General features: G+C 35.1%; 3 protein-coding genes across 3 annotated transcripts; 2 read left to right on the forward strand and 1 right to left on the reverse strand.

The window, feature by feature from the left end:
- The first annotated feature begins 152 nt into the window (after positions 1–152).
- On the forward strand, positions 153–4,444 carry LOC136228847 (cytochrome P450 81Q32-like). The gene is made up of 2 exons (XM_066017335.1): positions 153–1,103; positions 3,643–4,444. The coding sequence occupies exons 1-2, from the start codon at positions 222–224 to the stop codon at positions 4,270–4,272; spliced, it is 1,512 nt and encodes a 503-aa protein (XP_065873407.1). The 5' UTR covers positions 153–221; the 3' UTR covers positions 4,273–4,444.
- A 2,266-nt stretch (positions 4,445–6,710) lies between these two features.
- On the forward strand, positions 6,711–10,132 carry LOC136228552 (cytochrome P450 81Q32-like). Its single transcript, XM_066016975.1, has 2 exons — positions 6,711–7,678; positions 8,726–10,132. The coding sequence occupies exons 1-2, from the start codon at positions 6,776–6,778 to the stop codon at positions 9,347–9,349; spliced, it is 1,527 nt and encodes a 508-aa protein (XP_065873047.1). The 5' UTR covers positions 6,711–6,775; the 3' UTR covers positions 9,350–10,132.
- Positions 10,133–21,216: 11,084 nt separating this feature from the next.
- LOC136230454 (uncharacterized) lies at positions 21,217–22,345 on the reverse strand. The gene is made up of 4 exons (XM_066019518.1): positions 21,993–22,345; positions 21,812–21,913; positions 21,578–21,730; positions 21,217–21,487 (listed from the first exon to the last, which is right to left on the reverse strand). The coding sequence occupies exons 1-4, from the start codon at positions 22,287–22,289 to the stop codon at positions 21,473–21,475; spliced, it is 567 nt and encodes a 188-aa protein (XP_065875590.1). The 5' UTR covers positions 22,290–22,345; the 3' UTR covers positions 21,217–21,472.
- Between the last annotated feature and the right edge of the window lie 3,004 nt (positions 22,346–25,349).

Here is a 25,349-nt window from a genome sequence, read left to right on the forward strand (position 1 = left end):
AACACCTTAAGCTTAAGCTGAACTAAAAATGTAAAACTACAGTAGTTATTTTTAAATTATCCCATATAATATTATTGTAGTTTAATTTATTTATTATTTCAATGTTTTCTTACACAGTAGTTTTATATATAGGAATATAGAGTATGAAACAATCAGCAACCAATATATAAATAGCTATATAATCAGCAAAAAAAGAAGAAAAATTTGTACGAAATTGAAATATGGAAGCAATAGTTCTGATAATCTGTTTTGTGTTTCTTCTTGTAGCCTACAAGATCTTCTTCAATAATAAAAGAAACCAATACAAAAAACTCCCACCAAGCCCACCTGCTCTTCCAGTTATAGGTCATCTTCATATTCTTAAGCAACCGATTCATCGATCTCTCCATAACCTTTCTCAGAAATTCGGTCCAATCTTTTACCTCTGGTTAGGATCCCGTCCTGCAGTCGTCATATCATCACCATCGGCAGTCGAAGAATGCTTCACCAAAAACGACATCGTTTTAGCCAATCGCCCTCTCTTCATCCTCGGAAAATACCTCGGCTACAACCACACCTCCATCGCCACATCCCCATACGGCGACCACTGGCGCAACCTCCGCCGCATAAGTGCCGTCGAAATCTTCTCAACCAATCGACTCAACAAATTCTCGAGCATCCGAAGAGACGAAATGGAGATTTTCTTGAAAAAATTGTTTCGAATTTCATCTAATTACAGCTCTTTTGCAGAGGTAAAAGAGCTTAGGCAAATGTTTTCGGAGCTGACGTTTGGTATAATTATGAGGATGGTGACCGGGAAGAGGTATGGCGGCGAGGTTGAAAAGGCGGCGGAGAAGTTCAGGGAGACGATAGCGGAGATATTTGTTTATGCAGATGTTTCGTATCCTGGAGATTTTTTGCCGTTTCTGGAGTGGATTGATTATCAGGGTTATTCCAAGAAAATGAAGGAACTTGCTAAAAGAAGTGATAAATTGTTGAACGGTCTTATTGAAGAACAGAGAAATGATATGCTTAGTAATAATTCAATGATCAGTCATTTGCTTTCTTTGCAGCAATCACAACCGGATTATTATACAGATGAAATCATCAAAGGTATTATCATGGTAAGTTTAATCCATTGCTTTTTTTTATTTTTATTTTTTTTAGCTTTTGTTCTTGAGGACAAATTGTTAGATAGGGGTAAATGAGGTCATTTCACATTATAGCGGTAAAAAAATCGTAATATAAAAAACACTCAGTTTCATATTTTTTAATAGGGTTGCAATTTTATCCATAACGTCTAGAATGGTGCAATTTTATCCCTAATGCATGGGGGTAGATGAGGGTGTGCAAGGAGCTCCAACGCACCGGACCTCAAAATTATAAGGGCCCTAAAATTTAAGACGTGGTTAGTCAAATATAGATATTAGCTTAAATTGAAAAAAATAATAATATAATGTAATAAAATCTATTTATATTCTTTCACTCTGTTGAATGTATATGTGATTTAGATATTCCACTATTGAAAATTAACAACCTTACCATTTATTCATTTCTTTTTAAATTTTCTTAATACAAAATTCTTTTAAATATTAAGGGTTTGATAAAAAAAATTAGCACAGGGGCCCCAAGTTTTCTTTTTATATTTTCTTCATACAAAATTCTATTAAATATTAAGGGTTTGATACAAATTTAGCATAGGGGCCCTAAAAACTTTAAGCGGCCCTGCCCTAATGTTGGAAGCCAGTGGTAATTTTACTCCTAACGTTGATAAATTTAGTTAATTTGAGAAATAATTCATCAAACTGTCTTCTCGATCATGAATCTTGTCATCTACATTTCACATGTGCGTCATTTTATGAGTAACAAATCACAAAAGATATATTGGGATGTGAAAAAAATAAAAAAATAAAAAAAAACAAAAAAACATACTGGCTTTTTGTACGAATTAGACCAAAAATTCAAAAAATCCGTTGAATTTTTAAATATTAATCTCCAATTCCATTATTAAATTATAAAAAACATAAAATCCTTTTTTAGAACGAATTGTTATGCAATTGGTGCAGACTAAGAAACAAAAATATATGTGTTTTATAATAGTATTTGAAATTGACCCAATTTATCAACGTTAGAGATAAAATTGCTTTTGGCTTCTAACGTTAGGGGTAAAATTGCACCATTTTAAACGTTAAAGATAAAATTGCTCCTAATTTAAAATATTTAAGGCATTTTTACATTTTAATATTTTTTAATATTATGATAATTAAATCTCAATTAGTACTTTAAAATGGCAGTTGATAATTACGAAACAACAATTTTTTTTGAAAATATTAATTCTTTAACATTTGGATTTTAAAATCATTTAAATATAAAAGAGACAAAATTCTAGAAATTGTAATTTTGAAAAAGAAAAATTATAATTATAAATAATTTTAATGTTAAAATATTTTCATTGAAGAGTTAATTAAAATTTTGTAGTAATAATGTTAAAAAAAACATGTTACATTTATTCTAATGATAATACCGTAAGTAAAGTTGACATAAAAAAATTTAGTATTTTTTTTTTATAACATTTGTAAATATTTTACTGTTGAAATTAACCTTGTTTATGAATAATTCCCCAGTCCTTTTCATTTTAAATTCAAGTTTATGACCTGCTTTGTTGACAGATTTGTCCATATTAAGGCTACTAGACAAAAGTAATTGGAAACTTTAGACGGCAATAAACTTGGCCACTCATATATATTATATTATTGTATACTAAATTTTATCTATCTGTTAACTTTGTAATCGTCATCCAGTTTATCGATTGAAAAAAAAAAAAAACTATCTTTTATAAAAAAAAAAAAAAAAAGAAAAGACTACTTAGTATGATGTACAAAAACTTAGAAATTAAAGAATTATTTAATGTCTTGTGATTCAAGGATAAATCTATCGTATGCTATGTTTTGACTAAACAGAAAATTAATTAAAATTGATGAAATTACTAACAAATTATAAAACAAAATTTAAGGATTCACTAAATATAAAAATTTGAAAGGGTTAACAAGTATCAGAAATTTAATGACTAATAAATTGGGTAAAATTTTACACTAATCACCATGTTTTTAAAAATTACTACCTAGTTTTGTTTCTAATAACTTTTACTTCCGCCAACCAAAATTCAATAAAAATTTATTAGTCATTTTTTTTTTGTTAATGGCTAGTGATGCGATTAATTTCAATCTGAGATTGTTCGATTCACTTATCGTATGAGATAATACAAAAAAAAAAAAAAAAGTGGTTAAAGAAGGGGTCAAGAACCAACATCCCATTTCGTTGCTAAACAATGAAGAATGATACTAAAAAGTATGTGACCTTACTTAAGCTAGGAAAGTAATGAGTCGGTACCTTTTGAATGTTGTATGTGCATTAGATTTCAATGGCATACCATGGTTACGTTCAAAGTCACATATTGTTCCGCTAATTCCAACAAGAAATGTGGGTCAGAGTATACGTGTTCTTTAAGACTTTTTTTTTTTTTTTTTTTATCATGTGTCAATGGTTGTTGCTCTTATAAGACTCTCATTGTTCTACGTTTATGATAAATCTTTTTTATATTATATTATAATTCCAATATTCATATTTAATGTTTTCTAATTGTAAATTGAAATGAATTTGTAGGATATCCTATTGGCAGGCACAGAATCATCAGCTCTAACAATAGAATGGGCAATGTCAAACCTGCTCAACCATCCACAAGTCCTAAACAAGGCCAAAAACGAAATAGACAAACAAATTGGCCAAGAAAAATTGTTGGACGAATCTGAAATAATCCCCAAATTACCCTATCTACAAAACACTATTTCAGAAACGTTTCGATTATATCCAGCAGGCCCTCTACTTCTCCCACATTTATCACAGTCTGAATGCACCATTGGAGGTTTTAACATACCCAAAGATACAATAATCTTTATCAATGCATGGTCAATGCAAAGAGATCCTAAATTATGGGATGATGCAGCAACATTTAAGCCTGAAAGGTTTCAAGAAAATCAAGGTGAGAATTTCAATTATAAGTACATGCCATTCGGACTCGGAAGGCGGGCTTGTCCGGGTATGGGTTTAGCCAATCGGGTTGTTGGATTTGCCTTAGGGTGTATGATTCAGTGCTTTGAATGGAAGAGAGTTGATGATCATAACCAGATTGATATGAGGGAAGGTGTTGGACTTACTATGCCTAAAGCTTACCCTTTGGAGGCCTTGTGCAAACCACGTGATATTATGAAAACGTTCTCTTCTCCACAAGCATGACTAGCTATACTTCTCATGTCTGGAATTCAATTATTATTAAACATATCGTGTCAATCGAGTTGTTTTATAACTCGTGTTGGTGTGTCAAAAAGTTAACAACCTTATATTTTATGTTGAAAATGAAAGACTAAATTGAAGGATATATATTTTATTGATATGTAATTAAAACTTTTTATTACTACTGCAAGTCACCCCTCTCTTATTGGTAATGTCCGTGGAAGATTGAAAATCAAGAAATTTATATCATCAATCACAACCACATTTTTTTATATATATAATAGCCACAAATTAGTAAACATTGAAGCAAAGAAATATTAATCTTGAATTCTCTAAATTATGCAGGTATCAGTAATGAAAAATTAATACTCATTTGATCTCGTACTTACTTACAATTCTAAATTGCCTTTTGAACTATTCAAATTTTGTACTGCTAAATCCTTTAGTAAATATATCAACTTTTGTAATTTTTTGTTTATTTTTTTTGTTTTTTCTTTATTTCTGAACTTCCAACGTTTAGAACGTCAGATATTTCCAGCGTTCTAAACGTTGAAAATTATTCTAGCGTAAATGTTTGAAATCAGGCTAGAATTTTCCAACATTCTGAATGCTGGAAATCCAGTAAAAAAATAAAAGAAGAAGAAGAAGATTTGATTTTTCAAAATATCTCTCTGCCACGTCACCATTTTTAACAGAGTTAAGACATTTGTCTCGATTTTGCTAACAGCGCAAACCATAAGGTTTGGTTTGCAATAAAAAAACCATAGGTACCGATCTGTAAAAACTTGTAATCATAGAGTTTAATTTGAAATTACGTAATTAATTTTTTAATAAAAAATGATATTAATATATTTCATTCATTTAGAAAAAATTATTTTGATTAATGTAAATATTTGTTTAAATAGTTATATTATTAAATTTTGTTTGTAAATGTCATTTTATTCTCATTTTATTTAGAATATCTTTTTATTATTAAATATAGACGACAAAGAGCAGAAAAGTCATTTGAAGCTTATTCTCTTTTTTTATAGGCTTTTGGGGAAGATGATGAGACGACACATTTAATAATATGGGTTTTAATCATTGTACTATTTCAATTAAACCCAAAAGTCGTAAATGATGGTAATTAATGGTATTGGATTAACGAGAAATGCATGCTGAGATAAAAGCACGTGAGCACACATCAACAGTTCTACCACATATAACTTTGGCTCAATGAAAGAAGCACATTTTGGGCCGAATGCTAGCTTCGGTCCAACAAAATGCCAAAAGGATCTGACCTTTAGTCGTCACAATGAAGTGTTGAAGCGCTCGGTATGGAAGTTTCAAGTGGGGAAAGATCGGATATTATATAATTCATTATAATATATGTGGATCAATAAGACACTCTCTCCCTCAATTCTATCAGTCGAAGCCACGTGGATCAGTCAAATGAGGTATCAAGATCACTTGCATTCCTACACGTATCCAACGTCGTGATTCACGAACTTACAAGTTGTAGATCTGTCCCTGCCTAACGTTCTGAAATCATATCAATTTTACTTGTATCCAACATAAAATTTAAATAAATAGTTTATCATTATTTTGACATATTATGTAACTATCTCATTCCACATTTCAAATATGGGTTATTTTCTAAAAATGATTAGAATATTACTAATATGTTAACATACAGTAGTGTTCACCTGGACCTAGCCTAACGGAACTGTGTTAAACATATAATTCAATCATAAAATACTTCGAATATAGTTTTAAAAAAAATAGAATATTTATTACGATGTCACAAATAACGTATTATAATAGAGTATTATATATATAATAGGGTAAATTACACTCATGGCCACTAAACTTTATCCATGGAACTTCAATTCTTAACGGTATATAACCATTAAACTTTACACTTTTTAATACCGCTGACCATTTAACTTTAACTAACTCCTCAAAATTGCCGTTAACAATCTCAAAATGAAAATATTAAATAATTAAAGTTGTTTAGAACGACACTTACCATTAAACCACATTTTTTAGTTTCCGAAATCAGCTTTTTAGAGCTTTCTCTCGAAAAAAATTCACCCACTCCTAACCAAACAACAGTTAAATGACATCAAAACGAACATTTTCAAGAACTAAAATTATTTAGAATATTATTAGCTCTTCGAAATTTTATTTTGAGATGTCAACAATCGTTTTGAGACGTTCAATGCCTTCCGGTGTTAGAAAGTCTAAAATTCAGGGGTCATACTACTAAGAATTGAAGTCCACTAGCCGTAATGTTAAAATAGGTAAAGTTCAGTGACTATGAGTGTAATTTACCCATATATAATATGAGAAGTATTAACACATTAAATAAGGCTTTTCAAAAAAAAAAAAAAAAAAAAAAAAAACAATTTCAATTAAATATGAACCAACCATGCATCCAATCCGCAATTGAACCCAAAAGAAAAGTCCCACGACTTAAATAAGCAATGTAGCTGCTGCTGTAAATATTCTAAAAAAGCAAGCAACAATGGAATCCATCTTCTTCCTTTATTCATCTCTGTTAATCATCTTCTTCCTCGTCTCTTTGAAAATTTTCTCAAAAATTACAAATTCTTCACCACAAAACCTCCCTCCATCTCCTCCTTCCCTTCCAATTTTAGGCCATCTTCATTTCCTCAAACAACCTCTTCACAGAACTCTTCACTCTCTCTCCCAAAAATACGGTCCAATCATCTCTCTCCGCTTTGGCTCCCGTCTTGTCATCGTCATATCTTCATTCTCCGCGGCCGAAGAATGCTTCACCACAAACGACATCGTTTTCGCCGACCGTCCAAAATCTCTGGCAGGCAAGTACTTAGCCTACAACCACAGCAACATCGGCGCAGCTTCATACGGCCATCACTGGCGCAATCTTCGCCGGATCGGCGCACTCGAGATATTCTCTTCGAATCGGCTGAACATGTCTATATCCACTAGAAGAGACGAAGTGAAGATTTTAATTGAAAAACTTTACCGAAATTCAAGCAATGGATTTACCGAAATAGAGATGAGAACGTTGTTTACGGAGGTAACGTATAATATAATTATGAGGATGGTGGCTGGGAAGAGGTATTTTGGGGAAGATGGTGGTGATGATGATGATGAAGCGAGAAGATTTAGGAAGATGTTAGATGATATAATGAGGTGTTCTGGTTCAGGGAATGTTGAAGATTTTTTACCGGTTTTACAGTGGGTTGATTTGGGAGGGATGGTAAAAAGGATGAAGAGAATTGGTAAAGAAAGTGATGTGATATTGCAGGGTTTGGTTGATGAGCAGAGAAATTATAATGGTGATTTGGAGAGTAGAGATAATGCAATTAGTCATCTGCTTTCTTTGCAAGATAAAGAACCAGAGTATTATACAGATGAAATTATCAAAGGATTCATTCTGGTTAGTAATTCTACTCTTTTTACTGCTTGGATATTTTACTTCTACTATTTTAAATAATATAATTATATTTCTAATCTATGTTTCTTTTATCTTTCCATTACTATTTCCTCACTAACTTTTCTGATATCGGTTTCCATTTTTGTTTCATTTTCCATTTCCATTTCCGTGCAATGTAGTTTTTAACGTTGTAAATGGTACAACTATACAACTAACATTGCAAGTTAGACTAATTTGACTCCTAACCACAAATACTTTGTATAAATATTAATCTTGTTATCTCCGGTCCATATGTATCAATCCATCAATTTCAAATAAAAAATACAAGAATTTTTTTTTTAAATAAAAATTAATACATCATTTATCATTTGAAATTGTCTAAAAAGTTTCATTGGGCCACTCAACTTTCAAAATATTCCGATATACCTATCAACTCGTACAAAATGTCTAAATACCCTTTTAACTTGTGTAAAATGCAATCAATGAATTATGTTATAACATTTTAAGGCGCATGCAACACATATTTCGTAAGCACCTTATTTTTTTATTTATTTTTTTTTTTTTTTGTAATCGAATGATTAATTGAATACATTTTAAGCAAATTCAGGATGTTACAAGGACACTTTGAAAGTTGGGACGCTCAACCAAGCTTTTCAAACAAGTTTAGGAACAAATGATATATTAAGCCAAAAATAAAATATTTTGTATGCACATACATGTTTTTGATCTAATACAAAATACGAGATAAAAAAATTTGAACTTTAAAAAGAAAAAAAATTCACATATATATATATATATATATACATTTTTGATTTATTACTAACGAATGACAACATTGTATGGCTTAAATAACTAGTTTAGATGAAGTAACGGTACCTTGAATTATACAATCTAACTGGTTAATCTAAATTTGGATCCAAATTGTATATTTTAACCTAGCGTTGATTCATCTAAACCATTCAAAACTATATAATTAAATGTATTGCATTAGATTATGCATGTAATTAGTTTAAATGAAGCTTGAAGAAACTAATATGTTATGCACTGCAGGCTCTTGTTCTTGCCGGAACAGATACATCAGCAGTAACTTCAGAATGGGCAATGTCCAATCTACTCAACAATCCAAAAGTATTACAAAAAGCAAGATCAGAATTAGACACAAAAATCGGGCAGAATCGGCTAATGAACGAATCAGATCTACCAAATCTACCATATCTCCAATCTATAATATCAGAAACACTCCGGTTATATCCAGCAGCACCACTCTTACTTCCACACCAATCGTCTAATAAAACTACTGTCAAAGGATATGAAGTGCCAAAGAACACAATGGTGTTAATAAATGCTTGGGCTATACATAGAGATTCCGAGACATGGGTTGATCCTACGAGTTTCAAGCCTGAAAGATTTGAGAATGAGAGATGTAATAGTAAGATGTTGGCATTTGGGTTGGGAAGAAGGGCTTGTCCTGGTGCTGGTTTGGCTAATAGAGTTGTTGGGTTGATTTTGGGTTGTTTGATTCAGTGTTTTGAGTGGGAAAAAGTTTGTGGTGATGAAGTTGATATGAGTGAAGGGAGTGGGTTAACTATGCCTAAACTCAAGCCTTTACATGTTATGTGTAAGCCTCGCTCTTTTGTTAGTGCCACTTTCATTGAAGAAGCGTCTAGTTATTGATACGACTGAATCTCGGTGATATTACTCCAAAAAAAAGACATTGCTCTCAAGATAGTTGGAATCCTTTGTATGCATGAATTAAGATAGAGAAATGATCAAATCGAGGACAGTGATTGGCAATCCGTACTCTCATACTGAAGTTAACAATGAATATAAGTATATAATCGTATATGATATGGAATACTCTGATAAAGGATATTAGGAACAGTAGAAGAAATTTTTCACATTTTTCAAACTTCGATGAATTTTCTTTTGCTGTTATTGCAGAAGTGGGATTTTTCAGGTGTTGCGGAAATTTTTTTTTCGTCGGTCGAAGATTGGCAAGTCACGGAATGGGGGTTGGAATTGAATCAACTTTTCAATGGTATAGGTCGAAGAACTCGAAGCAACCGGAGTCCAGTTTGGGAATGTAGCAGCGATCGATTTGGGGTGAAACCTCGGTGGCCGTTCGAAAGCAAGTCTAGTTCTTTTGTCATCTCGATCAACGAGGACATTGATCATCTAAGTGAGGGAGAGTGTCACGGGCGGAGATTTGCCCTGTGGACAGTAAGCACTTGAATAAGAATTGTAATAGATGAGTATATTTACATTGACTGTAACGTCGTGTTCTATTTATAGGGTGCTAGAAGCAAATCTAATAGTCGGTTTAAGGTGTCCGATCTAACTCTTTTTGAGAATAAATGTCGAGCCCTAAATGATGGATGTAAATGAGATAGTTTGTAATATGGCGAAAGTGTAATCTTGAATTCTAGACATGAATCAATTGTCCTATTTCAGAATGTATTTAGAATGCATCTTATTGTTACATAGGGTCGTAGATAGGGTGTGCAAGGAACCCTTCCGCACAGGGCCTCAAAATTATAAGAGTCTCAAAATCTAAGAGGTTTTTAATTAAATATAGATATTAGTTTAAATTGAAAAAAAATTAATATAATGTAATAAAATGTATTTTCATCATTTCATTACACTGAGTGTATTTGTGATTTGAATATTCAACTATCAAAGTTACACATTTTTATTCATTTATTTCTCTTTATGTTTTATTAATATGAAATTCTATGAAATATTAAGGGTTTGGGCTTTAAAAAGTTTTAGACAGTCATGTTGGTACGTACCCTAATGGTTACTCATTCTAACACAGATGGATACGGAGGTTCTTTTAGTCTGCACTTGAAGACATGTGTATATTTAATATATTTACATCCGTTATAAAAGATTAATAATATTTTTTTACTATATCCTAAAAACTTTTAGGACAACTTTCTATACTTTTTATATTTTCAAGGAGCATATAGTGTGAGTGTTTTTTTAGAAATTTTCAAGTTATAAACACATAACATAAGTTAGTCAAAATGTACAAAATTATTTCAATTTATCAACGAATTTGTTGAAAAGTCAAATATGATAGTTAAATAATTATTAAACCAATCAATTCAAATTTCCCCGACTAAATGTAAAATTGATATGGTTTAAAAGCATAGATGAACGAAAAATTGATCATTTAGCATTTTTCCCACTAAATGTAAATTTGATATTGTTTAAAAGCATAGATGAACCAAAAATTGATTATTTAGCATATGTAAGGTGTGAATCTCCCCTTCTTTAAAAAAAACATTATCAATTAATTTGTTACTGCTGGGAAAAAACCCATAACCTGTAAATATGTGTTTGAATTCTGAAAAACGTTATCAATTAATGTTTCAAACTAGTTTCTATAATTTCATTTTCTTTTGAGGAAAAAAACTATATGAGCTAGTTTTAAAGAATTGGCATTTAATTAAATTTGACCAAATGTTTAAAATTTGAATTTGAATTTTCTTTTCTTTTCTTTTCTTTTCAGAAAATGGGCTGATATGGCTTAGCCCAAATCCAGCAATCAATATATATCTCGTTCTGCTGAGTACAATCATCTTCAAGCTCTGTGCATAGAATAAGAAAATGGCAGAAACTGAAAAAATCCAACATCTCTCTCCTCCTTCATCACCCGATAAGCCTAGTTTCTGTCTCCGAATTTGGCCACCGTCTCAGAGGACTCGCGACGTCATCATTGAACACCTCATCGATACTTTCTCTTCTCCATCTCCTCTTAATCACCGCTACGGCACAGTTTCGCCCGATGAGGCGGCAGCGAATGCCAAAATCATCGAGGGAGAGTCTTTCAATGTCGCCGCCGCGGCTTCTGAAGAAAATGGCGTTGAAGACGATCCCTGCCATGAAATGGAAATCCTCCAAATGTATTCTAAGGAGATCAGCAAGAGGATGGTGGAGACCGTTAAAAGCAACGCAAGTAAGCCCCAAAATGGTGCCAATTCTAGTAAGAGAAATCAACTATCCTGAAAATCGTAGATCCTGAGACATTGATTTTGTTTGGATTTCCGGTGAGATAACTGAGATTAATTGGTGAATTTGGGGGTTTTTCATATTGTTTTGGGTATTGATAAATGTGTAGCGTAGGTTAGATTAGATCTATGGATCTGAACTTTTGGAAGGTTAAAAATGAAAACATTGAGGTGATAAGTTGAGAGGAATTTGAAAATTGTGATTTGTAAGGGCGTATTGATTATTGAATCTGTTTGATAATGATAGATTGTTTGATCATGAAGTTATAAGGCCTCAAAGATCTGGTTTCGTTCTGTAGCCTTTCATGAAGATTCCAAGCATTGAGTTAGCCTGCTCCCTTGGCCCGCATTGTTGCCCCTTGCCGCATATGCCAATTTTGGAATTAGTGTTAACAGTAGTGCTCACCTGGTTGATACATATTATTCGAATTAATTTGCAAAAAATGTTTGAAAACTTTCTTTTCAGCAGGATTGAAAGCAGAATTTAATTCAATGGATTTCAATTTAACTAAATAAAAATAATTCTAATAATAATAAAAGAAATATTTAAAAAAATAAAAGTAAATCCTTTCATATTAAATTTGAAATCGGCAATTAAAATGTTAATTAGTGACAAAAAAATTTAATGTAAATATTTCAATATTTTAATAAAAACCTTCTAAAATTAACTTTTTTTCTAAATTAGCTGTTTGACTCAATTTGTTATTTCAAAATGTTTTTTTTTTTTTATCTAATACCACTGTTAGAAGTTTTAACAAGTGATTCAACCTTCTAATTTTAATTCAAACATTAAATTGATACACAACTATATTCTATCACTTACATTACTATTTTAGGTTGCAAAAATAATAATCTAGTATGTGTTAATATAATTACATTATACCATACACCATTAGTATGCATTAATATGATTATATTACGGGACAATTACAAAACTAGCACCTTTTAAATGGCTAGTTTTCTTTTCTAACTCCTTTTGAGAAACTCACCAAAACTAACACATTTCATTAACTAAATTTCAACCTTGCCCTCATCTCTAACACTCCGCTCCCGCTCTTCAACATTCGAACTTCCATCACTCTAACCTAACACCCCTCTATTCCTCTCTCTAACTTTCCGGCGATTCATTGGCCGATTCTGTACATTTCATCCGGCGAATCTCTGTTACTTCGAGTGGACATGGCGAGAACACCAAGCTCAGACAACGAACCGAATTCAGAAGGAAGAACGAAAAAGAGGGTAAATAACTTGACTTTACATTTGCGTTTCTCTCTTCTATTGCATGTACATTTGTTGTGTTTGAGAAGGAACATTTCGTTTCATTTCGTTTCGTTTACTGCTTCTGGTGTTAGGGTTTTTTCTGGGTTCGTCTGGTATTAGGAAGTCATTCGGTTTGGTTGAAATTCGTCGATGTGTATGTTCATTGGCAACCTAATTGTAGATAGTACATAGTCATAGACAGCCTAATGGCCGATAGAACATCCATATCGACGGTATATTACCGATATAACATTCATATCGTCGATCATTTTGCCGATAGAACATTCATATCGACGAACTATTACTGATAACTCTCTTATTTTAGCATACGCTAGCTCATTCTAGCTCAACGTTATAATTAGCTTAATTGTATGTTCCCTGATGATATGTCTACAATATTTTTCAGCATGATCGTGTAGACAAGAGGAAGAGAGATGAGCATGGCTCTCCTTCGAAGAAGAAAGCCAAGAAGAAATCTGGATATAAATACAAAAAAGCATTTGGAACGGAAAGCGTCATCACAGTTAGGTGTAACCTAGAAGGAGCAAACCAGATAAAGGGGTTGTTAACATCAGACCAACTATATCTATTTAGGAAGAGTTGCTTCGGCCAGTATTTGGAAATGACCAATACAGTATTTGCAGGAGTCCTCTGCCATACCGTTTTAACAAGGGAGATCATACGTGAAGACCTCAAACCCGGGGAGCTTTGCTTCAAAGTTAGAGGTGTTGAGTTAAGATTTGAGGATTGGGAGTTTGGACTCCTAAGTGGGTTACGGTTTGGAGACATGGAAGCATTTCTCGAAAGGTTCAGTGGGATAAATAAGCCATATAGATTTAGGAATAAGTTTTTTCCAGGCATCCCTACACCATCCTATAAAGACGTGGAAACAATTATGCTGCAAACTGTTTGGAAGGATCAATCTGATCAGGATGCAGTTTCATTTTCCATATTGTATTTTGCCATTGGCTGTGTGTTGGATAACACTCGCGAAAAAAAAGTTCTTCCTTGGGTGTTGGAACTTGCTGAATTTCCAAGAATGTTTAACGAGTTCTCGTGGGGTGTTTGTGGCTGGGATGTGACCTATAGGTCTCTTGTTAATGGGATAGATGGTGGAAAAGACCGAATTGATCAATTGGTCGCTTATAGGCGAAGTTAAGGACTAAACGTGTGTCATACAACCTATATGGTTTTGCACACGTATTTCAGGTATGATGTGTGTATATTCTGTATACTAGAAATGTTGGTAATAGGCATAAATAATGAATTGGAACTTTGTTGCAGGCTTGGTTGTTGGAAGTATGGGATGCCACCCGAACATGGTATGAGAAGAAAGGCACTCGCATCCCACGATGGCTACGATGGAAAAAGACCGGTATCGCTAAATTGCCCAAAGTCCTAGCCATTTTTGAAGTAAGTTGACCAAGCATTGTGCCTATATATGTCACTATTGTGCTATACATCTGACTAACTTGTTTATTTGTACATTTGTATTTTTAGTCGGGTGTAAAATCAAATGCCACGAAACTTACAGCCGAAGAAAGAGAGAAAGAAAGCTCATGGTATGATCATCTAGTAAACCGTGTGGATGGTCTGCAGTGTAATTATGACCAAGTGTTTACCGATTTGGAAAAGGGGCAAGAGGTTGCAAAGGGGAAGGAGGTGGAAGAAGAGGGGAAAGAGGAGCAAGAGGATGAAGGCATGGAAAAGGAGGAACATGAGGGATTGGGTACATATGAAGGGGGATATGTTGATGTAGAGGATGACAGTGAATCTGAGACTGATAATGATGAAAATGCCTTCATTGTCTCACCTAGAGTACCTGTCCAGAAGAAGAAACAATCTGGTCTGGAACGACTACTGAGGAGGATGTTTGATGAGCACGAGAAGAAAATGAATGACAAGTTTGCTGAGCAAGAGAAGATGATAACTGAACAGTTTGGTCAGCAAGAGCGGATAATGAATGCCTTTGTAAATAGATTGTCCGTTGTAGAACGTGATGTGCAGGAACTGAAGTCACAACGGGATGTTGATATGTATGAGATGGAGATTGGAGGACAATGTTTGGAGGATAATGAGAAGACGGATCAGAAGGAGATGGAGAATAAAGAGCAGGAGGAGAGGGAGAAGAAACAGCAGGAGGCGAGGGAAAAGAAAGAGCATGAGGAAAGGGAGAAGAAACAGCATGAGGAGATAGAGAAGAAAGAGCAGGAGGCGAGGGAGAAGAAACAGCATGAGGAGATAGAGAAGAAAGAGCAGGAGGCGAGGGAGAAGAGAGAACATGAGGAGAGGGATAATAAAGAGCAGGAGGAGATGGAGAAGAAAGAGCAGGAGGCGAGGGAGAAGAGAGAACATGAGGAGAAGGAGAAGAAAGAGCAGGAGGCGAGGGAGAAGAGAGAACATGAGGAGAGGGAGAAGAAAGAGCAGGAGGATATGGAGAAGAAAGAGCAGGAGAGGGAAATTGTTATAATGATTGATGTAAGTTTGTTTTTAACGTTTAATATGGTGCTTTTAACTGAGGTCACAATGATATAATCTATGTTTCCCCGCTGGTGTTTTAACAGGATGAGAGCCATGACGGCCATGATGCTGAGATCGATCATGGACAGCTTACTCTTCTGGTTAACCAAGTTGTCCAATCATCTTTACCTAGACGTGAAGACAAAGGAGAAATAGAAGATTTGACTATCAAGGTTAAACATGAGGAGGAAGGGAAGGGTAAAAGAGGAGGTAGAGGAGGAGGAAGAGGAGGAGGAAGAGGGAGAGGATGGGGGGTAAGGGATGCAGGAGGAAGGGATGGAAGGGGAGGAAGAAGGACAAGAGGAGGAAAAAGAGGGAGAGGAAGGGATGGAAACATCAAGGAGGAAGAAGTGAAAGGGAGACCCCAGCGAGAAAAGAAACGTGGGAAAGACGTTAAGTCACCATTCACGGATCCTCGGATGGAATATCATTTTGATGATGATGATGCCCAGTACCCCGTGGAACAACACGATGGTCGCGATCGTATACAAGGACACCTCCTACAGGCATATGACGACTGGAAAAAGAGTACCCCCCATGATCAGCTGAGGACGTTAGGTGGAACCGATTGGGGACAGACTATATCGTGGTTTAAAGAGGCAGAGATAACTGGAAAGTACATAGACAGCCAAGTAAGATATTGCTCACTTTCCATGTTTTGGTTTATATTGTTCACTTTGTATGTGTTGTGTTTGTACTTATTTTTGCATGTGTTGCAGCTTGTAAATGCATTTTTGTGGTTATTGAACGGAAAATACGTCCATCAGAGTCAGGATTGGACTGCCATCGGCTCAAATTTGTTTGGATTTATGGAGTTTGCAAATATGACCAAGAATTATGACAAACCCGGAAAATGGGGACAATCCAAGTTGTTTGTACAACGAATCACTAGGATGAAAGAGTTTCACACTCAGCCTTGGTATGATGTTAAATATGTGCTAATACCCATCAACTATAAAGGAGAACACTGGTTACTCGGTGTGTTCTACTTGGAAGAAATGAGGATGGAATTTTATGATAGTCTGGAGTCAAATGCATCCAACGAATCAATAGACAAATGGCTAGAACCCCGGTTTCGTATTATGACAAGAGCAATGGAAGAGGCCGATTATTGGAATAAAAGTGGGAGGCCTGATAACGGTAATCGATTGATAAAGTGGGAGAGGGCTCGTGGGTGCCCACAACAGCTGCGCAAATCCAATGATTGTGGTGTCTTCCTATACTTGTTTGCTCAGCATTATGTTGAAAAAGGGCCATTATGTACGGATTACGGATTCTCCGAGTTTGATGGACGTTTCTATAGGCTGCGGGTGTGCTTGGAACTCTTCAACCAACGATTGTTGAACCAGAATGATCTAATTACAAGGCCTAATTTTCTTGGATTGTAATCTTTTGTAAAATGTAAACATTTGTTGGTAACTTATGAATGTAAATTGTTGGTAACTTATTAATGTGAATTATTGGTGATAGACGCTTGTTGGTAATAGGACAGATGCGAACATATCGGCGTCTATATAGCCGATATGGGACCATATCGACGTTAACGTTGGACATATGGGAACATATCGGCGTCTATAGACGCCGATATGGAACCATATTGGCATGTACGTAGGACAGATAGGATCATATCGGCGTGTCTGTAGGACAAATGGGATCATGGAAGGCGTGTATACAGTCGATATGGGAACATATCGGCGTCTATATAGTCGATATGGGATCATATCGGTGTGTATATATGACATATTGTTGCGTAAACTCCTGATTCAAAAGACACAAACTCTTAATCGTTTAATTATCATGGAAAAATACACAAATTATCAATACACAAATTATCAATACACAAATTATCAATACAGAAATTATCAATACATAAGATAGAGTACATTATTTGCCAGCTGAGTTTTTAGAGCAACTTGCTTCACTCGATATTGTTGGTGGAAGCCGAGATGGAACTCGTAACATACTAGTACAATTCGCTCGATTATGACCAGTATGCTCGCATCTGGTGCATCTTGTTGGAGTTACCTCCTCGCCCCTTGACGGTATTCGGCTTTGATTTCTCGGACGTCCCACTCTAGGCGCAGCCTTTTTTGGAGGAAGCACCCGCTTAGGAGTCTCACAAACTTTCCATTCAGACTGGTGGCCTAGTGGATGTATGCGTTCATGGTAGGCCAATCGTACAGTATCATTTTTGTAGTAGCGATGCACCCATGCATATGCATTCCCTAATCGATGCATTGATGCAATCTTACATACATGTCTGCATGGAAATTGTGACAATTGCCATTTCCTACACGTGCATGTTCCCGCGCGCAGATTCACTATTCCACCCTTACCTCGATCGCCGATTTCAAAATTGTGAGCATCAATGGGCTTATATGAACACCAAACTGACTTATTGACATGTTTATGCATCTTCTTGTTATAAAATGCGGACAAATATGTCTCCCGTTCCCCTGCAAAAACATTTTCAATATATGAGCATATAAGAACTATTAGTACACTATACTAGGGACAAGGTCCTAATATCAAACCTGCTTTTGTGCGTCTCTCATGAAACCATGCTTGGAGGATTGTCCTTATATACTCAACCAACAATGTGATCGGTAGACGTCTACCATCTCCCATTCTCGTGTTGAATGATTCTGATATGTTTGTCGTCATAATGTTATACCGACGTGCACAAAAGTACGCACGTGTCCATTTCTCTCTTCGATGTGTGACTGTCCATACTGTCAATTCTCTGAAGCATGAACATATCTGAACCGAGTATGACTCCACCTCTAGCCCGCCACTTGCATGTGTCAACATGCTTGCATCGGACCTCAAACAAAGACTTAGTTGATCTGTGCACCTTCCATTCGAACATATTATCAATTGAATATCTCCCAAGTGCATCTTGTAGTTCTCGTTTGCTTTTGAACATATCATGCGCCTTCAACCCACCATCCCCCGAAGATTCTGTAGTTTTCATCGGAATGTCTACATCCTCTGGTACTTGTGGAACAAACCGAAATGGATCCGTTCTCCTTCTCATTCCTGCTTCATCATCAATCTCATGCAAACTTGGTTGAACATTATCAATCGATGGTTCTGAAACGTCTCTTTGGCGATCATCGTTATCATATATGTGATCATCATTGTCAAATCCATTGTATTCGTTATCATATCCATGGTCATCGTTATCACATCCATTACCATATCCTTGATCATCCCCGTTCATTACATTATCATACCCACAATTGTGATCCAATGTAATATCGTCTAGCCCAACAGGAGATTGGGTATATGGATTCATGACATGTTTTGCCGGACCACGAGTCTCAATTGCTTTGTTAGGTACACAATAACTTATTCTGGTTGCCTCTACTTCAGCAACATTTTGTGGCCATAATTCAGCAACAATTGGTCGTCTCACTTCTGCAACAATTAGTCATTTTACTTCCACAACAGTTGGTCGCCGTACTTCAGCAACCATTGGTCGCCTTACTTCCGCAACACTTGTTCGAGAAGTCATAGTCACATATAATGGTATCACATCGGGTTTATTCCATCTACAAAACTCAACGAAACCAGCAATATCACTGTCATCCACTATGTGTGCTAATCTTCCAAAAAGTTTATTTGGACCGTATGTTGTGTGCATTGCCATTTGTATGTCAAAACAGGCTGCATCAACATTCAAGGAAGCGTGAATTCTATCTCTCAAAGTTTGATAGTCAGTTGGCGTTGAAAAATGGAGCACCTTAGATTGACCACCAACGTATATCATAGTGTCCATGGGCCCCTCTTTTTTCCATTCTCCATCCCACGAAAGCATACACAGACAAATATTCGAGGTGGACACATTTCTGCATTATCATAAACACAGAAGTAAATTATATATTATTGTAACTAAACGAAGAAAGCTAACGAAAATTATATATTATTGGTATACACACTTCAAACTATAAGATATATCGATATATGTCGATATAACTTAAATATAGACACATATTGGCACATATCTATAATGTATTCTCGTGATAGATGTCGATAGTGATCATGTATCGACTGATTTCGACGGAAGATCAAAAGACGTTTTTCTAGAATGATCTGTTAAGCGGTGCCTTAAATGCATGTAATGATCACTTTGACTTTCACTCTAAGCATTAAATACGCCGATATATGTCGATACAACATACGTTTCGATACCTATCGGCACATATCGACATATAATGGCACATATCTGCGAAGTATTGTCGTGATAGATGTTGATAGTGCTCATATATCGACATATATCGACGGAATATGAATAGACTTTTTCTAGAATGATCTGTTAATGAGCATTAAATGCATGTAATGATCACTCTTATTTGCATATGAATCTATAGTCTGTTGAGATTCCCCATGCATATTACAGTTCCTTCATCTATAAATAGACTTGTTGTCTGTTCATAGTTTATTATTCATTCTAGTAAACTCTTCAGCTCTCAAGTTTATCAAAAAAATGGCAGCAACACCACCAGGATCACCACAGTCGCCACCACCACCACCTCATCCTCTGCCCGAGTTCGAAAAACTCATGGCTGCTTTCATCCTTTCGTTCCGTGATGGAGACACGGACGAAATAGTGAGGTTCATGAGGGGCATGGCACACACCATGTCTTGGGCTGCAGAAGAAACGTCTTACCTTCTGGAGTCAGTCATGGGACAAAACAGGCGGCTGAGGAGGACAGTGAGGCGCCTCAAGAGGGACTTGGAGAAGTCCAGGAAGGACTACGCTGATGCGTTAATGGGTCCTGAGTACCTTTAGTTTATTATGTGTTTTTTTTTGTTTTTAATGTTTACGTACTTTTATTAGGTGTTTTGTGTTTGTTTCTTTTTTTTTGTTTATGTGTTTTGTGGTTTTCTATTATGTTTACCTGTGTTTTTTTTCGTTTTTTTATGTTTTATGTATTTTTTTCCTTATTTTAATATAAAAATATGGTTATGTTTCATGTGCTTTGTGTTTGAATTTTATGATTTAGAATGGAAAATCACACATTTCTGTCTGTCGATATTCATCTTATATCGACAAATATCGACACTGTCGGAAAAACGGCGGATTGAAGTTCCAAATCAAATGCATCTTCTTACAACAATGTCACTCATTTTAGGGTTTCGCACGAACAGTAATAGCATGAAATGGCAACAGCAACGATATACATTGGGTTTTAGAGAAACAAGATGATACATCTTAACCATGAATAGGACGAAGTTTTAAATATTGTAAATAAATGTAAAACTTACATGATTGTGTATAAAATCTTGAAGCACACACTGTGGGTTGGATTGAATGTTGATCGACGTCTGTAAATTGATCACGTTCTTTAGAGAGAGAGATAGTGAGAGAGAGAGCGAGAGCGTGAGCGGGAGGAAAAGGGGAAAATGGGGGGAAAGACAACGTTATAAAAGGTTAGAGATGAGGGTAAAGTTGAAATTTAGTTAATGAAATATGTTAGTTTTGGTGAGATTTTGAAAGTGTGTTAGAAAAGAAAACTAACCCCTTAAAAGGTGCTAGTTTTGTAATTAACCCTTATATTACACCATACACCATTAGTTATGGTTCTATATTACATTCCTACAACTAAATTGTCGGTTTAGCTTAATTATTGTTTGCAGTTTGATGTTGGAAAAACTCAGATGCTTTGCTTTTTTTTCAAAAGCACCTAATCAGAGACCTAAACTTCTCTTTTTTAATAGAAAAAAAAAAAAAAAAAAAGTAAATAAACACCCCAAATTTATTAACACAGTATGCATTAATATAATTAGATTACACATTACACCATTAATTATCGTTTAATATCTGCTTTATAGATTAATATAACATATAATACAATAAGATACAAAAGAAGGAAAGAAACCAAATGAGTATCCTCTGAAATCAAAGCTCGAAAAATGCATAAGCTGTTCCAAATTAAGTCCCCTTTTCTTCATCTCATCTGAAGATCAATGCCCAGCTGATCTCACTCCGATTTGACTTTCAAGAAGAAAAGCCCTGAAAATTACGATTTCAAATGCTTTGTTTTTCATATGAACCGAATTATAAAGTTAAAACCCAAAAAATTAGATTCTAAATACTCAAAACCTGATCGTATTCAGGGCGAGGAATCCAGTCATTTGTCGCCGGATTACTTCTGCAACCGGAGACACAAGTACGGGCGCCGTTACCGATTGGTAATTGAATTTCATAACCATGTGCAGTTTCTTCCATTTCAACACTTATGAACCCACTCCCTGTCTGTTCAGCACCAAAATCAACCAGAAAAAAAAAATCAGAACAAAATCAATTGAATCTCGTTCAAAAATCAGTAAAACAAACCTTGTGATGCTGCTTGTCAATCGAATCCAATTGCTTATAGTACTGAGTCTCCACAAATTCATCTTGCTCCTCCATGTTGGCTACTCGTGCAGAAAACAAAGGCTGGAAAGAAAGTAGAAATCAAAATTTGATGGAATTAATTTAGAGATCAATAGCATGTCTAAGATTAAAATTGACATACGGAAGAGTGAGATTGAAGAGATCGAAGCTTGTGAAGCTCAGGAATGGTGTTTGTTGCAGAGTGAAAAAGAGCAGGAGCAGCAGTTGCATCTGGTTCGCTCCTGCTTGGTTTGGGAGGTCGTTTAGGGGCAACGGACTCAAACTGAGCTCTGATTTGGTTGGCGATTTGAAGTTGGCGATTGGCATCCAAAACGTCGTCGCTTCGGCTTGGCTTTACCACTGTCCATTGTCCAGCCATTGTTGCCTTTCTGCTGCTCTCTTGCTGTTTGTTTCTAGGAATGTCAAAACCAGGTGCCATCAATAATGTCAAAACCGCTTACAATATGTAGAGTGTATTGTAGGAGTCTAGAATTTGAAGTTGGGGCTGGACTATCTATTCTATATTCTGGGTCATATAGAAAGCCTGTATTCCATGTGGGTTGGGTCATAAAGCTGACTTTTGGGTCCAAAAAACAACAATTCCAATCATTTACAACTTAATTAGACTATAAATAGGGCGGTAAATGAGCCGAGTTTGATAAAAGTTCGACTCTGTTTGACTTGATTTATAAATGAAGTGAGCTTGATCATAGAGAAAATCGGCTCAAATGCTTACGAAATACTTAATTATATGTGTTATGGTATTAAGTTATTTGGACTTGTGTAAAGAAGGTCTGACATAACTTAAGGACCTTAAATGAGCATTGACCTATTCAAGACAAACAAGCAGGAAGTTTAGTCTTGACTGATGCTTGCACTAAGGTCAAAGCTTCGTTCATCTTAACATTGCAGGAGCATTTTGAAAACACGTGGACCAATCAATGCACTAGATTTCAAATATACGCTCCTCACTTTCATAAGCATGTTATCATGCAAAGATAGGGTCCATTGACCTATCATAAGCTGCCACGTGTCAAAAAAATACAACTCTAATTATCTATAAATAGTAGAAGTACCCCAAGAATCCAAGTATCTAATATCTTAATCATTCTGATATATTTCTCTTAGTCTTTGATTCCCTCTCTGTATTATCACTCACTTTAGCATCGGAGAGGGTTCACCGGTCTCCGGTATCTTTTCTGACGGTTGTTGTGTTTTCAGACGATCAGAAGTCCAATCAGAGATTCATCACTCAGAAATACGATAACAATATGTTCATGAACAAGTTCGATTATAATGTTCACGAACACATTTATGAACAAGCTTGTTTCGATTATTTCTTTAATAATAATATTTCTATAAAATGGGAAATGTAAAACAACTTAATTTTGTCGGTTTCAAAACTATGTAGTTTTGTGTTAAAATAAATCGTATGAATATAATTAATGGATTGTTTGCGAGTGATATTTATGAACAGAATTAACGTGTTGTTTACAAGCAAAATTCGTGAACAAGTTTGTGAACAATCCCGTGCACATGATATTGAGCACGAGCTCGTCACTTTTCTAAAGAGTTGAATATGAGAAGGCCAAAGCTCAGTTCGTTTACAGTCTTAACTACAACCTTTTATTCTTAATGCGCATTAAATGACTTTAAAGTCATTGAACTATAGATTATAGTAACATTAAAGTTCAAATAAGAGGAAATTCGTTAAAAAATTAAAGAAATAATGATAAAAAATATCATAATTTGTGATGACATGAATAAGAAAAAGAGTCAATGATGTACGCAAATTTTTCCAAGTCATAATTTGAATATATCTGATAAATAAATCAAATTAATTCGAATATGCTGTTTCATTTCTGTCATGCAAATGATAACACATTCACTTCATTATAAAATTTGTTCGATGAATATATAGAACTATTGTGATGTAAAGAACAATGGAGATGAAATAGAATCTCTTATTTATGAAAAGGGAAAAACTCTGCTTTATATAGCAGTAGAAATACAAAAGAGTAAAAGGTCTATACTACCCATGATATCAATTAAATGATATTAGTTACAAGTATATATATACACTAATACCCGCCTCTCAAGTTGGGAGAGTTATGGTTAACAATCTTAACTTGACAAGCAGAGGCTGCATTTGTGAACCAAATAAATTCTTGGTAAGTATGTCTACCAACTGGTTTTGTGAAGGAACAAAAGGAGTCACTATGAAACCCTGTTGTAGATATTCACGAACCACATAACAATCTATATCAATATGCTTGACCTTCTCATGGAAGATTGGGTTTGCAGCTATGCAAATGGCAGCTTGATTGTCACACATAAGAGGAATAGGAAGCTGAACCTTAAGTTGCAATTAAGGTAACAAATAGCTTAGCCATTTTAACTCACAGACTGTGGTTGCCATGGACCTATATTCAGCCTCAGCTGATGATTTACTGACTGTCGACTGTTTCTTGGCTTTCCATGAAATCAAACTGCATCCCAAGAAAATGTTGTAACCTGTGACAGATTTCCTTGTAACTCTACATCTCCCCCAGTCTGAATCACAAAAAGTAGTTAGTAAACCATCATTGTCTGCTGAGAAAAATAATCCCAATTGCCTTGTTCCCTTCAAGTATCGAAGAACATGTGAGGCTACATTCCAGTGTTGCTGAGTTGGTGAATTCATGTATTGGCTTAATTGTTGAGTGATGAATGCTATGTCAGGCCTGGTAAACCCTAAGTACAGAAGTCTGCCAATGATCCTTCTATATTTTTCTGCATCGAGGTATAAAGGAGAAGAATTTGGTTGATCTAGTTGCACTCCACTAGGGCAAGGACTTGTAGCAATAGCAGCATTAGATAATCCTGCATCAACTAACAAATCAGCAATATATTTCCCTTGTGACAAAATGATTCCAGCGGATGATCTATGTAATTCAACCCCAAGAAAATATTTAGCATAACCAAGATCCTTTATAGTAAAGGCCTTATGTAATGCACTTTTGGTCTCTGCAATTTGCTCTTCAGAAGAACCAATAATGAGCATGTCATCGACATAGATCACAATTGCAGTAAAACGCCCATTTGACTGTTTAGTCAGTAAACAATAACCATGCATAGATTTGTGAAACCCAAGTTGTTGCAAGGTAGAAGTGAATTCTTTATACCACTGACGCCCTGCCTGTTTGAGTCCATATAAGGACTTAGTCAGTTTACATATCTGACCCTTTCTTGACTTTGTATAACCTGCTGGTGGCCACATGTATATATCCTCATCTACATACCCATGCAAATAAGCATTATTCACATCCACTTGATGAATAGGCCAAGCTTTGGTTGCTGCAACTGCCAAAAATAGCCTTACTGTGACAGTTTTGGTGACATGAGAAAAACTCTCTGTATAATCCACACCATATTTCTAATCATAACCCCTAGCTACCAATCTAGCTTTATATCTGTCCACACTTCCATCAGCATTATATTTTATCCTATACACCCACTT

This window comes from Euphorbia lathyris, chromosome 5 (genome assembly GCF_963576675.1).
Source record: "Euphorbia lathyris chromosome 5, ddEupLath1.1, whole genome shotgun sequence".
NCBI classification, from domain to species: Eukaryota; Viridiplantae; Streptophyta; class Magnoliopsida; order Malpighiales; family Euphorbiaceae; genus Euphorbia; species Euphorbia lathyris.

Excerpts from the sequence above, each read along its gene's own strand:
- LOC136228847 (XM_066017335.1), top strand. The coding sequence starts at position 222 with ATGGAAGCAATAGTTCTGATAATCTGTTTTGTGTTTCTTCTTGTAGCC. Across the intron at positions 1,104-3,642 it reads TCATCAAAGGTATTATCATG|GATATCCTATTGGCAGGCAC; the intron begins GTAAGTTTAATC and ends ATGAATTTGTAG.
- LOC136228552 (XM_066016975.1), top strand. The coding sequence starts at position 6,776 with ATGGAATCCATCTTCTTCCTTTATTCATCTCTGTTAATCATCTTCTTC. Across the intron at positions 7,679-8,725 it reads TTATCAAAGGATTCATTCTG|GCTCTTGTTCTTGCCGGAAC; the intron begins GTTAGTAATTCT and ends TATGCACTGCAG.
- LOC136230454 (XM_066019518.1), bottom strand. The coding sequence starts at position 22,289 with ATGGCACCTGGTTTTGACATTCCTAGAAACAAACAGCAAGAGAGCAGC. Across the intron at positions 21,914-21,992 it reads CTCTTCAATCTCACTCTTCC|CCTTTGTTTTCTGCACGAGT; the intron begins GTATGTCAATTT and ends CTTTCTTTCCAG. Across the intron at positions 21,731-21,811 it reads TTGACAAGCAGCATCACAAG|ACAGGGAGTGGGTTCATAAG; the intron begins GTTTGTTTTACT and ends GGTGCTGAACAG.